The sequence below is a fragment of the Pimephales promelas genome, chromosome 10 (assembly GCF_988280905.1).
Source record: "Pimephales promelas chromosome 10, fPimPro1.hap1.1, whole genome shotgun sequence".
Lineage (NCBI taxonomy): Eukaryota > Metazoa > Chordata > Actinopteri > Cypriniformes > Leuciscidae > Pimephales > Pimephales promelas.
This window is the reverse complement of record NC_142778.1, coordinates 20,900,919-20,918,082: the sequence shown is the minus strand read 5'-3', so window position 1 is coordinate 20,918,082 and position 17,164 is coordinate 20,900,919. Positions and strand designations below refer to the sequence as shown.

The window sequence follows — 17,164 nt, the reverse complement described above, 5'->3', positions numbered from 1 at the left end:
GAAATCATTCTAATATGCTGATTTGCTGCTCAAGAAATATTTATGATAATTAACAATGAAAACAGTTATGCTGCTTCATATTTTTGTGGGATTCTTTGACTAATAGAAAGTAAAAACAAAACCCTGCAATTGTTTGAAATAGAAATCTTTGATAACATTAAATTGATCAAAATACATTTATAATGTCTTTACTCAATAAAAGTATCAATTTCTTTAAAAATAAACATACATACTGTATATAGAGTATATTCAATTCAACCGAAGTGTACATATTTCAACATATTGAATATTCCCCACGCAAGCCAAAATCTAAACATCTATAAAACAACAACCTATTTGTCTAGTGTGGGAATCTCTGCTAATAAAAAAAGCAGATGTGGGTTTAAAGACACTGATGGTGTTTCCATAGCAACTGTTGCAGAGGAAACCAGTATGTATTAGATGAAGCATGTTCTGTACCGTCTTGCACTCCTCTTGTTTAATCTTCAGTAGGTTGTTCTTCAGACACTCCTCCACTTGACCCATCTGTTCCTGTGCGGCAGCTTCCTCTGCACACAGCCGCGTGATCTTACAGACACACACAGACACACACAAGGTAAAAAAATCTCAATTTTCTTCCTCAAAAGAAAAGAGTCAATTTTATTTACTGACTAATCAAGAGACCCATTTCTGCTTGTTTGCTACATGAGAGACTTTAGCTTAAACAAAGGGCTTTTCTTTAAACAGCCTGCAGGAGGACCCACTGCATTACAAACACTCTCTACAGCATAGCAGAACAAATAGCCTAATACAACAGTTTTCAAAACTTTTAATAAAACCAATTAAGCCTTGGTGTTAGCACAAAATCTTGTGACATAACAGGACAGCAGTTTGGATTCAGACTGTCGTTACCAGATACAATACTAATAGCTTTCTGTCATTCTACACTACCCTGTCCTATAAAGACAGAATTAAGATATAGCTTAAAGGTCTGGTTAAGACAGGGTGAGTAAATGACATTTTTTTTTTTTTTTTGGTGAACTAACCTTTTAAACTTAATACAAATGAAAGAAAAAGTCTGTATTAAAAAACAGTCCGTTTTTTTAAATACATTTTTAAAATGACTGTTTTTATTTAGCAAGAACACATTACATTGAATTGATCAAACGTGACAGTAAAGTACATTAACAAAAAATATATTTCAAATATTAGAAAATAATGTATGATAATTTCCAAAAAATTATTAAAACAGCACAGTTGTTTTCAAACATGGATAATAATAAGAAAAACGAATGATGCTGAAAATTCAGCTTTGCATCACAGGAATACATTACATTATTATATTTTAGTTATTTTAAATTGTAATAATATTTCACAATATTACTGTATTTTTATCAAATAAATGTAGCCTCGCCATACATTAGAGACTTGTTTTAAAAAATTTACTGACCCTAAAATTTTGAATGGTAGTGTATACCTGTATACCATCCAGATGAATTTCCCCATTCCTTCAAAACCAGAACTGAAATATTACTGAAAATTTCGTCATTCATTATGCAGTTATCTCTTCACTTCTATTGGTTCTTTCCAACATCGCTATTAAGATCTTGTAAAGTGGTTCTCAGATGCCCACTCACTCTCTCTGTATAGCTCAATATGAGTGTCTTGACATGTTTAAACAGACTATTAGATATCATAAAGATGCTGTATGTTGAAGGCCATGGGCTTTGTTCCAAGCATTAGCATAATCCTTGCAAAAGACAGCATTTTATGCATCATTTAGGCAGTAAAAGATGTAGATTTATATCCACAGTTTGGCCAGATTTCAAGTTCAAAGTTTAGATTGAATGTATCCTTAGCAGACAATACAATCCCAAAATGCAGAGCTAATGTTTCCACTCACCTCATTATTGCAGTGAGCCTGGAGCTGCGGATCGAGCCGGTAGTCGAGCGCTGACTCCTGAAGAATCACTCTGATCTGATCCTCACACTCTCCAGACAACCGCTGAGAAAAAATGTCAATTTATTAACCAATTTAAAATGGTTAAAGTTACCATGAAATCAAAAAGGGAAATTCTTATAATGGAATACTGCAGTGTTTATAATGAATGATTTATGAGTGCACTGCATATTACTTTTTTTATTATTATCCCCATAACTATTGTGATATATATATATATATATATATATATATATATATATATATATATACACACATATATACATATATAAAATTGTAACTTTTTTTCAGATTCAGTCATTTTAGGCCATTTTTTGCAACATTTCCTTTTAATTAATTTACTTGTACATTTTTTAAGTTCAAGTTTTTCATCAAATATTTATATTTATTTCCGATTTCTTACATTTTATTTTTATTTTAATTAATTCAAATTTTTACTTAAATTTTTAGTTTTTTCAATAACTATGCATAAACAATATTCTCTAAAAATATAAACATGTACATACATGTTGCTCATATATTATGGTAGCCCTGTTTGTGCTAAATATATTGTAATTTGACCTGTGCCATTAATATATTCATAAGCAACTGAAAAAAGCACAAATGTCAGGGCATGTCAAAACATCAAGGACCCCAAAAACATCTTAAGGGGCTTTCACACAGGACGTGGGATACGCTGCGCTGTGAAACCCATTCATTTTAATGGCTTGCAGTGCATACCGCGTTCTGTGTTTACTCTACGTTCTTTATAACTCTGTCTTGATAATCTATTAAATTGTGCTCCAGGGGCAGGGTTTATGTCAATTTTAGGGTTACTGATGTCACTAACCCGGGAGGAAGCTTGTGTATTCCCTACCAGCAGTTTGTTGTAGTCCTTAAAATACGATTTATTTAAAATCAAATATCTCCCGTTGCTTTTAACTTTGTGCGTTGTAACTTTGCAGATGTTGTTTATGCTCAAACAGCAACATTACACACAAATTAAAGTTAGAAAAGTGAAATCAAAATCAATCACCCCTTTAAATAAGCAGGATAATGTACAGTCAATAGGTCATTATCGCGAAATAAATCCTTTAGTAATAATACAAGACTATAATTTTGCTATAATAAAAGACTGACTGCACATTATTCCTCATTTATTCGCTGCTAATATTCAGTGACACGCATACCTGGTCTGCATACTTGAGTTTGAGGCAGGATATGACTTGACCCTCCAGTTCGTTGGCATCAGTGGCTTTGTTGAGAATGTTCTGACAGAACTTGGGAATGTCTGCCTTACAAGCCTTCCTCAACACTGGGTTCAGTCTGTAGTCTGAATACATCAAGACAACAACAAAATTAGAAATCTAGTATTACACAAGTTGAAATAATTCTATGGAAGCTTGTTTCTGTCACCAAATAAAAAATATATATTTTTTTTATCTTATGACTTTTTTCCTCAAAGTTGCATGACATAAACTTGCAATTCCAAGTTATAAAGTAAGAATTGTGATATAAACTCACAATTTTAAGACAATTTATATAAGTTTATATCTTTCAATTGCGACTTAATGCCACACAACGTCCTGGTTGTGTATCCCACCCTGAAGGAGGGAACAGAGGACGTAGTCGACTGAAATGGAATCACGCTAGGGTGTTCTAGGGTCTATTGTCTAAGAGTATCTTAGAACGAGCCAATGCACATTTGGCGTGCGAAATATACATCTCACACTCCGCCCCACGGCGCGGGTATAAATACAGAAGTAGATGCATGCACCATTTGCTTTTGGCAAGGGGACTATGTCCTCCGTTCCTTCCTTCAGGAAACGGTGGGTTACATACCCAACCAGAACATTCCCTTTGGACAGTCGACGTCGACTGAAAATGGGATCAACCATTGAAAACCTTGGGCACCATAGGAACCTTGGGCACATATCCAGGCCGGGGTCTCAGCTAGTGAGAGTTAGCCGGCGCGAATTCCAGGCACAAGTCGGTGACCGAAAGCGAGCGAGTCCCTATCCACTAGTAGAGACCATGCGAGCAGAACTGTAAAAACAGAATTTTTAACTGGCTCAGGGGCGGTCTCTGCAAATAAGGCCCAAGAGCATAAAGAGGGGCGCAAGGCTTTTTTAAAAATATCCTTGTTCCCTCAGGAACCTGACAATCAGGACATACTTCCCATGCTTCTGCATCATGATATGCGCCAAGCAACTAATAACAGAGGCACATCACTTTGAGGGTGGTGGAAAACAGCCTACTCCAACCCATCTTGCAAGAAAAGAGAGCACAAAAATGACCGAACGCTCTCAGGATCTTCTCAATGGAGAGAAGATTCACTCAATGAATATGTTCCACTAGCCTGGCTAACATCAGACCACGTCTCATTGACATTGTAGATGTAGTCTGAGAATGTTACTATTCTCTTTTTTGGAGGCGTGGTTTACGAATGCCCAGAGCCGTTTATTGGGTGCTACGAATGTCTGTTTCATCGTTTCAATTATACCAGATGACTTATGTAGAGCGAAAGAAATTAGACGAGGAAGACGACGATGGGTCAGAGATTAATTTGCGTTCTAAACTACTTAGAACAATATCTAAGGCTGCATCGAAAAGTAACTTCGCGCCTGCTGCCATGTTTGATCCATAGGTATAAACAAACTGCTTAGGTGTTTCGCATAGATGTCGTCATCGTCTTGCTGATCCCTCCCCTTTCTGTGATTGGGACTCCAAGAAGAAGGTGACGAGTGAGTTGTGACATGCGAGGGAAGCTTAGCGCAACGGTCACGATGTTGTCTTTTCAGACCAGTACCAACAACTGAGTGCCTTGAGTTGGACTGCAACAACTCAAGGCACGAATGCCCATGCAGTCAGAGGTCACGCAGGCCTCCGTTAAAGCAAGCCCTTAATACATGACCCCTCAGTCGGTGAGGGTTCGGCAGCAGGCCGGGGTGAACTGTTGTTACACAGGGCATGTTGTTCTGCCACGGTCACCTTGGGACTTGATCGTGAAGCTAGTGCTGAAGCGGTCTTCATTTGGAGGAAGCCAAGTGGCTGCATCTGCCCCAAGAGCATTTGAAAGTTCTTTCGATGGGACCCTTTCTCACTTCTAAATAGCACCAGTCAACACTTTCCTTTTGAAGATACATGTTGGATCGAGTCCTTCTCCAAACTGAAAAAGAGATACTCAGCCCGTGGGCGACATTGCACACAGGGGAATGACCGCGTTTACTTTATAACTCACAATTGTTTGAAAAATTAAGAGCCAAACAGAGTGAGTTTTAGATGGCAAAGCTTCTAATTAACCAACTCAACTAGATATGTGGAAATTAAAGGTTCAATTGGTGGAGATGTGTAAGGTCTTCACCTGTGTTCTGAGTGATTTGTCTCTTGGTGATCATCTGCTTACACTTTGGATCCATTTGCTCGCTGTTCTTGTTCAGTTTTAAACACTGCAGAACATTCTTAGCATCCGACTCTGTGCAAAAACGCTAAACCAAGGAGAAATAGGTTGAGAAAGACAGGAGACTACAAACTGGACAGATCTATGAGAAACATATGGAAGCAAAATGAATAATATAATAACCATAATAAAGATTCAATGAAGATTCAGAAGTCTGTACTCAGGGGGAAAATATTGTTTGCTAATGGCCCAGTCATTTTGGCAAATGAACCAGAAATTTCAAGCTGCATCACAAATTCCCGCTGCATCACCCCATTGCTCTTCTGTGATGTAATGTGGCATAAAACAAGTGATACATTTTTTTTAAAAAGTAATTTTTTCAACTACTTTTGAAAAGTTTGTGGTCATGTGTTTGTGGTCAACACTCTTCTCCAAATCAGGTCCAATCCATCGACCACTTCACTCCGGCCCCATGTTGATATTATTGAGCTTAAGTAATTAACATTGTTAATTATATGTTAAGTAATTAACATTGTTAATTACTTAAGCTCAATAATCTTTACCAATAGTTTATCAATAGATCTTTACCAATACTACTTCTATCTTTACCAATACAGCGTACGTTTACAACCATCAGGTTGCTCTGTTTGACAGGAAATCTTTAATGAAGGATGAATAATGAAGCTAAAATGTCATCACATGACTGAAGGGAACCACAGAACATGCCCTAAGTTAGCTACCTGCTAAAACGCCTCACCTTGATCATCTGCTTGCACACTCTCATGAGCTGATAGTCCAGCTCTGGATCCATCATTTCAGTTTCCTGAAGCTTAAAGACCTTCTGATGACACACCTGGGATAGCTGCTTCTTGTTCTCTTTGAGACACTCAATCATCTAAGAGGAATAGGAGCGATACTAATGAGAAAAGTACAAATGATGAAGGGCTTCTCCAAAGTGAGTTTGTTAATAGGCCTCAATTCTACACTTACCCATTATTTTATTTCTTCCATTTGTTGTAGCGAAGTTAAAGGTGCGAGTAGTAGTACGCGATTTCTGTTTTTCACAATTTTTCTGATTTCTACTTTCACAAAGCATTATTTTGCTGCGCTTCAGCAGAGTTATGATACAGAGACATCCACTTTTACACTGTGTGTTTGTGCATTTTGGGGGTGGTGGGTAATGAAAGGAAGGGTTTGTTTGTGTTTCTCACAAATCGCTTATTGCACCTTTAAGGATAGTCAAGGTTTCTTGTTTATAGTCATCAGGACGTGACTAAATGCATTAACTTTTTCAAATAATAATCACACTAAATTAACACGTTATACTGACACTTTTTATGCATTTTGTAGGAGGTAGTTAAAGCAGGAATTGTGCCAAATGTCAGAAAAATTCTTGTGAAATTTACATGAAGGTCATAGAGCATGATTAAATGCATTTCCACACATTATTATTATTTTTACAAAGACTCATTATGATTGTTCAGCCATCGCTGTTACATGACTACAAGGGACCCTGTCAGGTTGCCGACTACTGAATAAGTGTAATTATGTTAATGTGCTCATGGTAGTGTCAACATGATTTATGGTGGAATAATTTTTATAGTCAAGAAAGTTAAAGGATTATTTCACTTTTCAAAAAACTTTTGCTGATAATTTACTCACCCCTATGTCATCCAAGATGTCCATGTCTTTCTTTCTTCAGTCGAAAAGAAATTAAGGTTTTTAATGAAAACGTTCCAGGATTTTTCTCCATATAATGGACTTTACTGGGAACCAGACGGTTCAAGTTCCAAAAGACAGTTTCATAGCAAACTGCAAACTTGTTCAAAGGGCTTTAAACGATTCCAGACGATAAATAAGGGTCTTATCAAGCAAAACGATCGCTCATTTCTTTTTTTAAATAACAAAGTTTAAGTTTTATAAGATCAAACGCTCACCTTGCTCTGTTCCGTGGTGCACGTTCGTGACTCTCCTGTTCGAACTCGTTCAACAAAATGAACAAATCTTTTTCCGAATCAATTCATTCGTTTCTTTCGCCGAATGAACCAAATGACTCGGAAAAAGATTTGTTCATTTTGATGAACGAGTTCGAACAGGAGTGCATTATAGAACAGAGCAAGGCGAGCATTTGAGCTTATAAAACCTAAACTTTATTATTTATTTATAAAACGAGCGATCGTTTCGCTTGATAAGACACTTATTCATCGTCTGAAATCGTTTAAAGCCCTTTGAACAAGTTTGCAGTTTGTACTTAAAGTTTCTTTTGGAACTTGAACCGTTTGGTTCCCACTGAAGTCCATTATATGGAGAAAAATCCTGCAATGTTTTCATCAAAAACCTTAATTTCTTTTCGACTGAAAAAAGAAAGACATGAACATCTTGGATGACATGGGGGTGAGTAAATTATTAGCAAAAGTTTTTTCAAAAGTGAACTACTCCTTTAAGAGTGTAGCAAATTGAAAAGTGTACTTTGCATGTTTACATACTGTACATGCTTAAAGGAATAGTTCACCCATAATTTTGAAAATTCTGTCATCATTTACTAGTGTTACGAAAATTAATCACATAAATATATATATTTTTTTGCAGTTTTGTTCACTGGTCATTGGTAATAAAAAGATAATAAAATAAGTTAAAAGATTGTTTTAATTATTTATTGTTTATCACAAATCCAAGTGTATGTACATAAAGAATCTACTGTAAATGTGGTTCAATGGAGCATTTATCTGTTCGATGCAGAGCAAATTTATTTGTTAAAGACAATTCTATAACCTGGAAATCTCAATTTTAAAATTCTCTATTATTTTCAGGTCTTCCATGACAGTGGGTATCTTGTTATATAAAGCTTTTTTCACTAACTGGACACGTTTCATCATGTAGCAGTTAGAGGTGGGGGCATACAGCAATGAAGAAAAGGAAAATATCAAAGTAAACCTTTACCTGAGCATTTCCATAGGCAACAGAGGAACACAGCTTGTTGATATCCTTCTTACAAGCGTCATGCAGCTCAGGTTCTAGTCGAATGTCCTCTGACTGTAAACAAAGACAGGGAATGTGACATTTAATTCAGTATCATTTATTTTTAATGGTGCTTTTAGGTCCTAGATTGTATAAAATCAGGAAAGAGGGTCTGAACGACATTAGGGTGAGCGTCTAATTTAACTTGAGTAAAATGAATTTACCATCTCCAGTTCTTCCACCTTCAGCTGTTTCCGACATTTCAGAGACACGCGCTGATCTTTCACATCCTGTAGCGTGTCGTTCCTCACTGTGGTGCTCAAACAGATGACTACATCTGCCCTGAGGTGGAAGAAAAAACGAAATGACACATGAAGAGGGTGAAAGAGACACTAGGAGGGCAGTGGATAAAAAAGTATTTGGTTCAAGAGGAAAAATTTGTGTCAGCGAGAGAAAAAACAAGCAAGTGCAAGAGTGGCAAAATAAGAGGTGACACAGTGAGGCAGTGATGATTTAAGCCTCTATGGAAAGATAAGAATAAGAAAACCTTTATTTGTCCCACAATGGGGAAATTAACGGTTTGCTACAACAACGACAGAACAGATTTATTTATTATATAATAAATAAAAATTAACATCAAAACTGAAAAACAAAAAAAAATTCAAACAGAGTTCATGTAGAATGTTTCAAAACCTGCAAAACAGCCACGAATCATATCAGCAATGTAGATATGGGAACTCACTTCTTCTTAATGTTTGGACAGAGTTTGAGTACATCCTCCTTACAGGCCATTTTGAACTTGTAGGAGAAGCGAAAGTCCTTCATCTGAACCTATAGGGTAGACAAGTATACACTTGAAACATCCCATTGAATACATCCCATATCTCACAAGGACTGTTAGGTAATATACCTTATTTCAGTGTGCTATACACAACAGTTCAAAACTTCAGAGTCGCTATGATCTTTTTTTTTTTTAAATGAACTTATATTCAGCAAGGAAGTGATCAAAAAAGCTATAGTAAAGACATTTGTAACAACCAAAAACTCGATGCAACACAAAACTATGTAGTCATAACTTAAATAAGTATAACCTACCATAAAAATAATGGTATCTCCATTATAAAATGTAAAATAGAACAGAATAATACAATAAGGCACTCACAAATTAAACTCTAGATCATTACACCTGATAAAGGAAAAAAAAAAAAATCTAGGGTAGACAGTCCAAGCTCTGAAGTTTTTCACATGTCGGTGTATGAATGAGTGAATGGGTGAACGTGAGGCAAAATATAAAACACTTTGGTGGCCATTGGGTCTGTAAAAGCGCTGTATAAATGCAGTCCATTTACCATTTAGTTGGGGTTCATAGTCATAATTTGTGGGACATGTCCCGGCCACTTTTTCTCAGGATTGATATTGCCCCCACCACTTTTGAAACATTATGAGACAGATGTAATACAAATAAATAAAACATCTCCATTTAACAGAGCTCTGGAGCTAAAATGTGTAGTGTTTTTTTTTTTTTAAATCAAGCTGAATGCTTGTTGCCTCTGCTATCAGTTGCATGGATACAATGTTCTCTTGTGGCTTGTGCGGTCTTCACTCAGAGTCTGCTCCACACTCACAAACAAAATGTACACTGTTTTAAAATTACTCCACACAGCTGACATGATAATTGCTGACAGGTCAAACCTCAATCAGTCACGTTCTAGCTACCGTTCAAGTGATGCACACTAAATGCTGGCCAAGTCTGCGGTCACTCACACACCCCGAAATGCGATTGGCTATTTTTTAAAAAGCAATTGCACTTGTTAAAATCTGGCGACCCTGTGTGACGCATGTTGCTCATCACTCTTTACGGCATGTCTCTCAGGTGTTAAGCAGTTGTATGACAGTTTAGGACTAAGGTTTGTGACCGGATCACATTATACTCCCACGATTAATATAACATCTGATCCAGTGATTTTGGCCAGTATCGGACTAATACTGATACCGAATATCGGATCGGCGCACACCTAACCCAACTAACCCAACACATCATCATTGACATCATTCAAATGTACTGTAGGGAAACTGATTGTGTGACTGGCTTACCAGCTGGAAATGAGTGACGCCCACAGCACATTTATCATTCATTTCCCTCTGATGTTTGTTCTGCACCAGGCATTCCAGAAGATTCCCTGTGTCTATCTGATTATCAGCTACGTCCTGGGAGGAAGGAGACCGAAATGAGAAATTCAGAATTTAATAAATAAAGGAAATAATTAGATGTGTGCAGTCAGTACTAACGTGGCAGTGGTTCTGGATGACTTGTTCACAGGCTCGAATCAGCAGGGCTTCAATCTGAATGTCCTGTTAACACAACAGTATTGGCCATTAATGTATATTTATACAAAAATAAAAAAAAATACAAAAATAAATGTCCTACAATTATATTTATAGATCTTTTAAGATATACAATTATATAATATAATTTAATGTTTTTTAAAGAAGTCTCTTACAATCACCAAGGCCTGCATTTATTTGATCAAAAACACCGTAAAAACAGTAATATTGTTAAAAACTATATTAAAACAATTGTTTTCTATTAGAATATATTTTAATGAAAGGCTGAACTTTCAGCATGATTACTCCACTCTCCAGTCACAGGTTCTTTCAGAAATCTTTCTAATATTCTGATTTGACACTCAAGAAATATTTCTTATTATTATCCACATTAAAAACAGTCTTTGCCGTTTAAAATTTTTGTGAAAGTTTTGATCAATTTCATGATAAAAATGTGACAGAAATTCAGGATTCGTTGAGAAACAGAATGTTAAGAAAACAGCATTCAACTGAAACCTTCTGTTATATTATAAATATCTTTACTGTAACTTTTGATGAACTTAATGTACCACAACTAATTTAACAAGATGTTGAAATAGGAATGCTTGCATGGGAATGCTCAAGTCCAATCACAATTCACGCAAATATCCTAAATTAAAAAATGTTAATATTAAGCATAAAATGTATACAAATACAGCACACTTAATGCTAAAACGATCCACAAAACTTTTGGCGAAAAAGCAAAAACAAAAAATGGCGTTCGTGAAAAACGGTACCTCTTAAGCAATTCCGTTTCCGTGCATCATGAACCTGTTCCCTCTGAGGTTTGTATACCTGCAGTGGAGTAAGATATGAAACATACCTCAGATTCTAGTTCCGTCAGGTTTCCCACCACTTCTCTGCAATTTGACACCAGGTCCTCTAGGTGGTCCTGAAGACACTCCAGCTCCTGATGCAGAAAAAAACCCACCAGTGAATCACTGAGGTAAAGATGCCCATCGTGCACTGATCATTCTGCAAGACTTTTTTTGCAAGTTTTTACTTGTCCAGTGTCTGTCTTCTCGCTGCACCATTTGCCCAGGTCAGTCATGCAGCGTTTCTGGAGCTCAGGGTCCAATTTCACATCCAGAGCTCTTTGGTGAAGAATTCTCTGGACTTCCACCTTACAGTCCCTGGTGAGCTGCACACAGGAGTCAGTGAATGTTTCCGCATCAGTTGAATATTATGACAGAATACCAGTTCAATCATCTGTTTTGACATCCATAACTGCATGCTCTCCATTCTACATGTTTTTTGACTCATATAAAGTGATCACAGAGTAGACTTTTGTTTGTTGGTCAAAATACCCTAAGTGTGTAGTTCCTAGCCAGAAGCTGGAACATTCCAATGGTCTCTTCAGTGATTTAAAAGGATAATTCACCCAAAAATTTAAATTCTGTCATTATGTCGATCCAAACCCAGTGACTTTCGTTCATCTTCTGAACACATTTCTGATTTCTGTCTGATTACTGTGATAGACTTCTGTCCCTCCATTGAAAGCCTATTCACCCACATCTCCAATGCTTCAAATAGTCCTTGAGCCAGGGGGGTTGATCGGTATCATCGGGGTGACAAATGCTATCATTGTTTTTTGGCAAGGTATACACTCCTAGTATTAGAAAAATCACGATAGCAGGGGTGGTAGCAAAATCACTTTTTTCAGCTTATGAAGTTACTAACCCCCTAAAATAAATTCCGTTTTTGAAATCTGGTGTATACCAGTATTCCGTAACCTGCCACACTGAATAGCATGGCAATATGTCGAATACCAAGCTTACATTAGCAATATTCCCCACCAATTCACAAGCACAAGAGAAAAAGTATTTTGTACTTACATATAATACCCCTGGAACTCACTGGAATTGATTGAATATTGGCATAGTTGGTAGTGTTGTTATAACCAGTCATCTGAACCAACAATCTTTTCACAAAACTGACAAAACCTTGTCAAACTGGCAAAATCCATCAACGTTCTGTGCATGAGCTACTTTCTGACATTCTAACAGAAAGTGGGTGAATATAAAAATACATGATAGAAACATTTTGTTAAACCACTTACAAGTGTTATGTTGACAACACTATTGAAGCAATTACTTTTTATTACAACCGTACTTGAATGAATAAGCCATTTGGTCCTTCTATTTGTCCATTCTATTGGCTCTATTCTATTTTGAAGACCAATTTTGAAGTCTAATTTAAGGCTCTCACAAATAAATAGTACGGGTATATTATACATTTTCTGAGTGCCTTGAGTATTGAAGTTGTTGAGTTTTGTGTCCCTAGTGTTCTTTCATGCCACAGGGATAAAAGAAAGCATACAGTTTAGGCAGAAATTGTGAAAAATGTGTGTCATTTCTGGTTTATAGAAGACATGTGACCTCTATGTTTGTCAGACAGATTCACTGGGCTTAAATGAAAGCCTAACGGGTTCCCTTTCCATCAATACCAAGCTTCATATTATAGAATATTGACAATATCCCTAGCATGAGCCTAAACCAGATATACACCAGATAACAAAAACTTTATTTATTTCAGGGGGTTAGCAACTTCATGAGCTGAAAAAGGTGATTTCGCTACCACCCCTGCACTGCTATCGTGATTTTTCTAGTACTAGGTGTGTATACAGTACCTTGCCAAAAATCACTATGAGAGTTTGTGCCCCCAGATGACACAGATGCACCAAATTTGGGGCCCTGGCTCATGGACTAAAAGCATTCATTATGAGATCAAAAAATAAATTCATATGATTCGATTTTATGCACATATAAACATCACTATGAACATAAACAGAAGTTCAGCCGTACTTGCTTGACACGCAAGAACAAATCTCATTGGTCCTTGTAGAAGCTGTGTAGCACACGAGAGTGAACTTCCATGGTTCTCGAGTGTCAGGCAAGTATGCATGAGCAAATTTGAATGCACACAGTGTTCACTGATCAATGTTTACATAATGAATAAAAACATAAATTAACCAGTTAATTATATAAAGCGAATGCGTCTATGGATATGGATTCATTTTCTGATCTCTTTATGAATGTTTTGAAGTGTCAGAGTTTTGGTTGAATAAACTAGTCAATGGAGGGTCAGAAATCTCTCAGATCTGTGTTTCAAAGATGAACAAAAGTCAAAAGGATTTGGAATGGCATAAGGGTGAGTAAATTACATAATTGGTAAACTATCCCTTGAATGAGAACTGAGATGATAAGTTTAAAAAAGGCCATTATTTGTGCTTCTCACCCTTCTTCCCTGCTCTTCTGTCCGGTAAGCGTGACGATGCAAGCAGGAAAACACAGCGCCAGGAGGCATGAGATCAGTGCTCTCATTCCAGCCTGGTGTGTAGCAAAGTCTGGAAGCGTCGTTCTGACATTTACGGTATAAGATAGGATCAAGCCTGGTGGAAAAAGTGTCACAATCACAGTCAGCTTAACCTCAACCACTGCTATCGAAATGAAAGCACAATTGTGTATATACCTGAAATCAATCCTTCATTGAAGTCTAAGTACACATGTAGCATATAGTGCACTACCGTTCAAAGAATTTTTATTTTTTTTTAGCAAGGATGCTTTAAATAAAATAAAAAAATAAAGAACTATAAAGCAGTTAAGGCTTTCATTATTTTACAAAAGAATCCCATTTCAAATAAATGCTGTACTTTTGAACTTCCTGTTCATCAAAGAATCCTGAAAAAAATATGTAATGTGTTTTTCAACAAAATATTAATCAGTACAATTGTTTTCTACATTGATAATCATAAAAAAAATGTTTGAGCAGCAAATCAGCATATTAGAATGAATTCTGAAGGATCATGTGACATGAGTGCATGCACAAAAAATTTCACAGGTGCATTCAGTGCATAAATTGTCATTTAAAAAAGGGGCACATGAAAAGCTAAACACCTTTTGTCATGATTCAGCCACAAAAGAGAACAAAACTGGTTGTAACAAACAAAGCTGTCACACGGCCAGACTGTCACAATGGACCATCAAACCAAATTGCTGTTTCAAACGGCTCTAATTAAAAACCACTTGAATCTAATGGGCTGTGAATGAAGTTATGACCATCTAATGGTTTTATTATAATGGCACTGTGTGGGCATCTTTCTCAAATTGAACGGATGAGAGAAACACACAGTGGAGGTCGCATCATGCAGGCAAATCAAACTGCAGACGAGTGCTGAGCTATTAAACATACAAAGACCTCTGACTGACTGAATGGATTTGAACGACAAGCTATTATACAAAAACACTCGAAACATTTCTTTAAAGCATAAGAGGCTTAAGGTGATGATGATACAGAGGGCGACGAAAGCTGCCGGGGCGAATAGAGCGCGAAAGATGCCGAGTGTGTCTGAGTGCGAGACCGAGTGTGTCAATTGGTACATTGTAATATATAATTGCGATGTAAGAGGCATGGAAGTTCGATTAATGAATTCCAATAATCAGTAGCCTACTACAAACGTCTTGTTTAAACTATTGTTTAATAAATTATTAGAGCACATAAACTTTCATATGGAGGATTAAATAAGATTACATTTATGCAGTAAGATTTCACATAATCATCCTTGACACTGTAACACAACCAGTTTTGGGTGGAACTAATTAGTTACTGTAATTTAATTACTTTTCCCTTGAAAATGTAAAGTAAGGGATTACTCTTCATTTATCTGTAATTTAATTAGTTACTTCTGATGTAATTGAGGTAAATACCGTGTATAGATCAATCCGATCTCACAGCGATCCGTAAGCATTTTATGAGGTGTCTAAATCGTACGACCGCACTCGTACAAATTCGTATGAATTATTGTAAAATATGTATGAAAAAAGTGTGAAATGTGGGTTTAACATCAAAATGTATTGTCTGATGTTAAAAAGTATGTTTTTATAATGTAACCTTCTCCACCTTGGTCAGTTTAAGGATAATTCATGCAATTTTATAGTATTTATTTGAAAGAATTAAAACAGATGACTATCCTTGTATTATTCAGCTGATTGAGATTGATATGGGATTTTGAAAGTAATTAGTAATTAAAAGTATTCACATCCATTATGCAGGTACAATGCAAATTTAAGAGGACCTATTTTATTTTGATACACATATTTATACATTAGCAGGAATATAGCACAATATGGATGTGAAAGCAGTTATATATATAGCCTATGTGACGACAAAATTTGTTTTGGCCAAAATCAACCAATAATCCTGATCTCAATATTGATCAGAATAATCGTGATTATCATTTTGGTCATAATCGTGCAACCCTAGCCCTGTGTATCATCATCTTTATTTTAAATGAGTCATCACGTATTGTAAGGTCAGGTAAAGAAAAAGGAATTTAGGTTGATTACTTCCAGTCTCTTGAAATGAAGTACTGCAGCTCCAGCAGCCGGTGTTCACAGTCCTGAACCATCTTCTCTGTGTAAAGGTGCTCCATTAAACAAGACAGAATCCTACACACACAGAAACACACTAGTTGTCAAAATAAATTGAAATAAAAACTGAAGTGAATTTAAGGCATCACAACATTATAATGTACAGTATGAAAATTTTTTAACAGTGTTATTGAAATTTTGGTTTTAAATATAACATTTAAATGAGAATTAAATTACAATGCACAATACAATAGCGCCCCATACTGATACTTTTAAAATCCTCAATTTATGATTGTTTTTTTTACAAATATCATAAAATACATTTAAAAACAGAATGAATAAATTAACGAATGAATGACTAATTTTTAATTAAAGTTTTTTTTTTACGCTTTTTAGTATTAGTCTTGTTTAAAGCACATTTTCTACAAAAAATGAATTAATAATCTAAACATAAAGTTAAAAAATGTAATCTCTAAATAAAAAAAAATATATAATGAATATAACCAAAACTTACTTTATTTCCTATAAATTATATAATGATATTGTAAAAAAAAGGAATATAACAGAACCTTTTTTATTTGAGTATTATATACATTCTCTTCCAACACAAAATTTACTTTGACAAATATCGCAAAAATATCACTAAAAGTAAACAAATAAATGTATAAAAAATAAACAGTTTAGTTTATCAGTCTCTTCCAAAGCAGACACTGTGAAACTGGACTCAATAGACATTTTTGTTCCAAATGTAAAAAAAAAAAAAAAAAAAAAAAAAAATGTTTGGGTTATAAATCTCTTCTAAAGGCCAGATATTCTTAAAGTAATTTCAGCAAAAATCAGGCCAAAACTAAGTTTGTTTTGGAGTTAGTTTTAGTAGTTGAGCTTCAAAACAGAATGGAACAAAGGAACTTTCCAGAAAATTGGGATGTTTGGATATTTATTAAGAGTATACCACTTTCAAAAAGGTATTTTGAACTTCTTTTTACCCCTAAGTGAAGAACGAAAAGAACTTTGCCATATGTATATATCGGGGCCTTAATGGACTGTGTAACTGGACTGTATTGTATTCTACAACTTGAATGCCTGTACCGTATTTTTTCCTCTGAGAAAAAGAGAGTGACACATTTACACTCTACACACACTTAATGTGGTTTA

General features: G+C 35.7%; 1 protein-coding gene across 2 annotated transcripts in view; it reads right to left on the bottom strand.

The window, feature by feature from the left end:
• glg1b (golgi glycoprotein 1b) overlaps positions 1 to 17,164 on the bottom strand; it is a 51,752-nt gene that overhangs the window by 10,954 nt on the left and 23,634 nt on the right. Inside the window, exons 10-23 of one of the 2 annotated variants that reach the window (XM_039654487.2) lie at positions 15,986 to 16,087; positions 13,878 to 14,031; positions 11,644 to 11,781; positions 11,464 to 11,550; positions 10,566 to 10,628; positions 10,371 to 10,484; positions 9,019 to 9,107; positions 8,501 to 8,618; positions 8,259 to 8,351; positions 6,076 to 6,213; positions 5,283 to 5,406; positions 3,109 to 3,251; positions 1,883 to 1,984; positions 460 to 567 (exon numbers count right to left, since the gene is read on the bottom strand). In XM_039654487.2, the coding sequence (XP_039510421.2) occupies positions 460 to 567; positions 1,883 to 1,984; positions 3,109 to 3,251; positions 5,283 to 5,406; positions 6,076 to 6,213; positions 8,259 to 8,351; positions 8,501 to 8,618; positions 9,019 to 9,107; positions 10,371 to 10,484; positions 10,566 to 10,628; positions 11,464 to 11,550; positions 11,644 to 11,781; positions 13,878 to 14,031; positions 15,986 to 16,087 (1,573 nt within the window). The remainder of the gene's footprint in view (positions 1 to 459; positions 568 to 1,882; positions 1,985 to 3,108; positions 3,252 to 5,282; positions 5,407 to 6,075; positions 6,214 to 8,258; positions 8,352 to 8,500; positions 8,619 to 9,018; positions 9,108 to 10,370; positions 10,485 to 10,565; positions 10,629 to 11,463; positions 11,551 to 11,643; positions 11,782 to 13,877; positions 14,032 to 15,985; positions 16,088 to 17,164) is intronic. The other variant, XM_089135453.1, reaches the window with a different exon arrangement.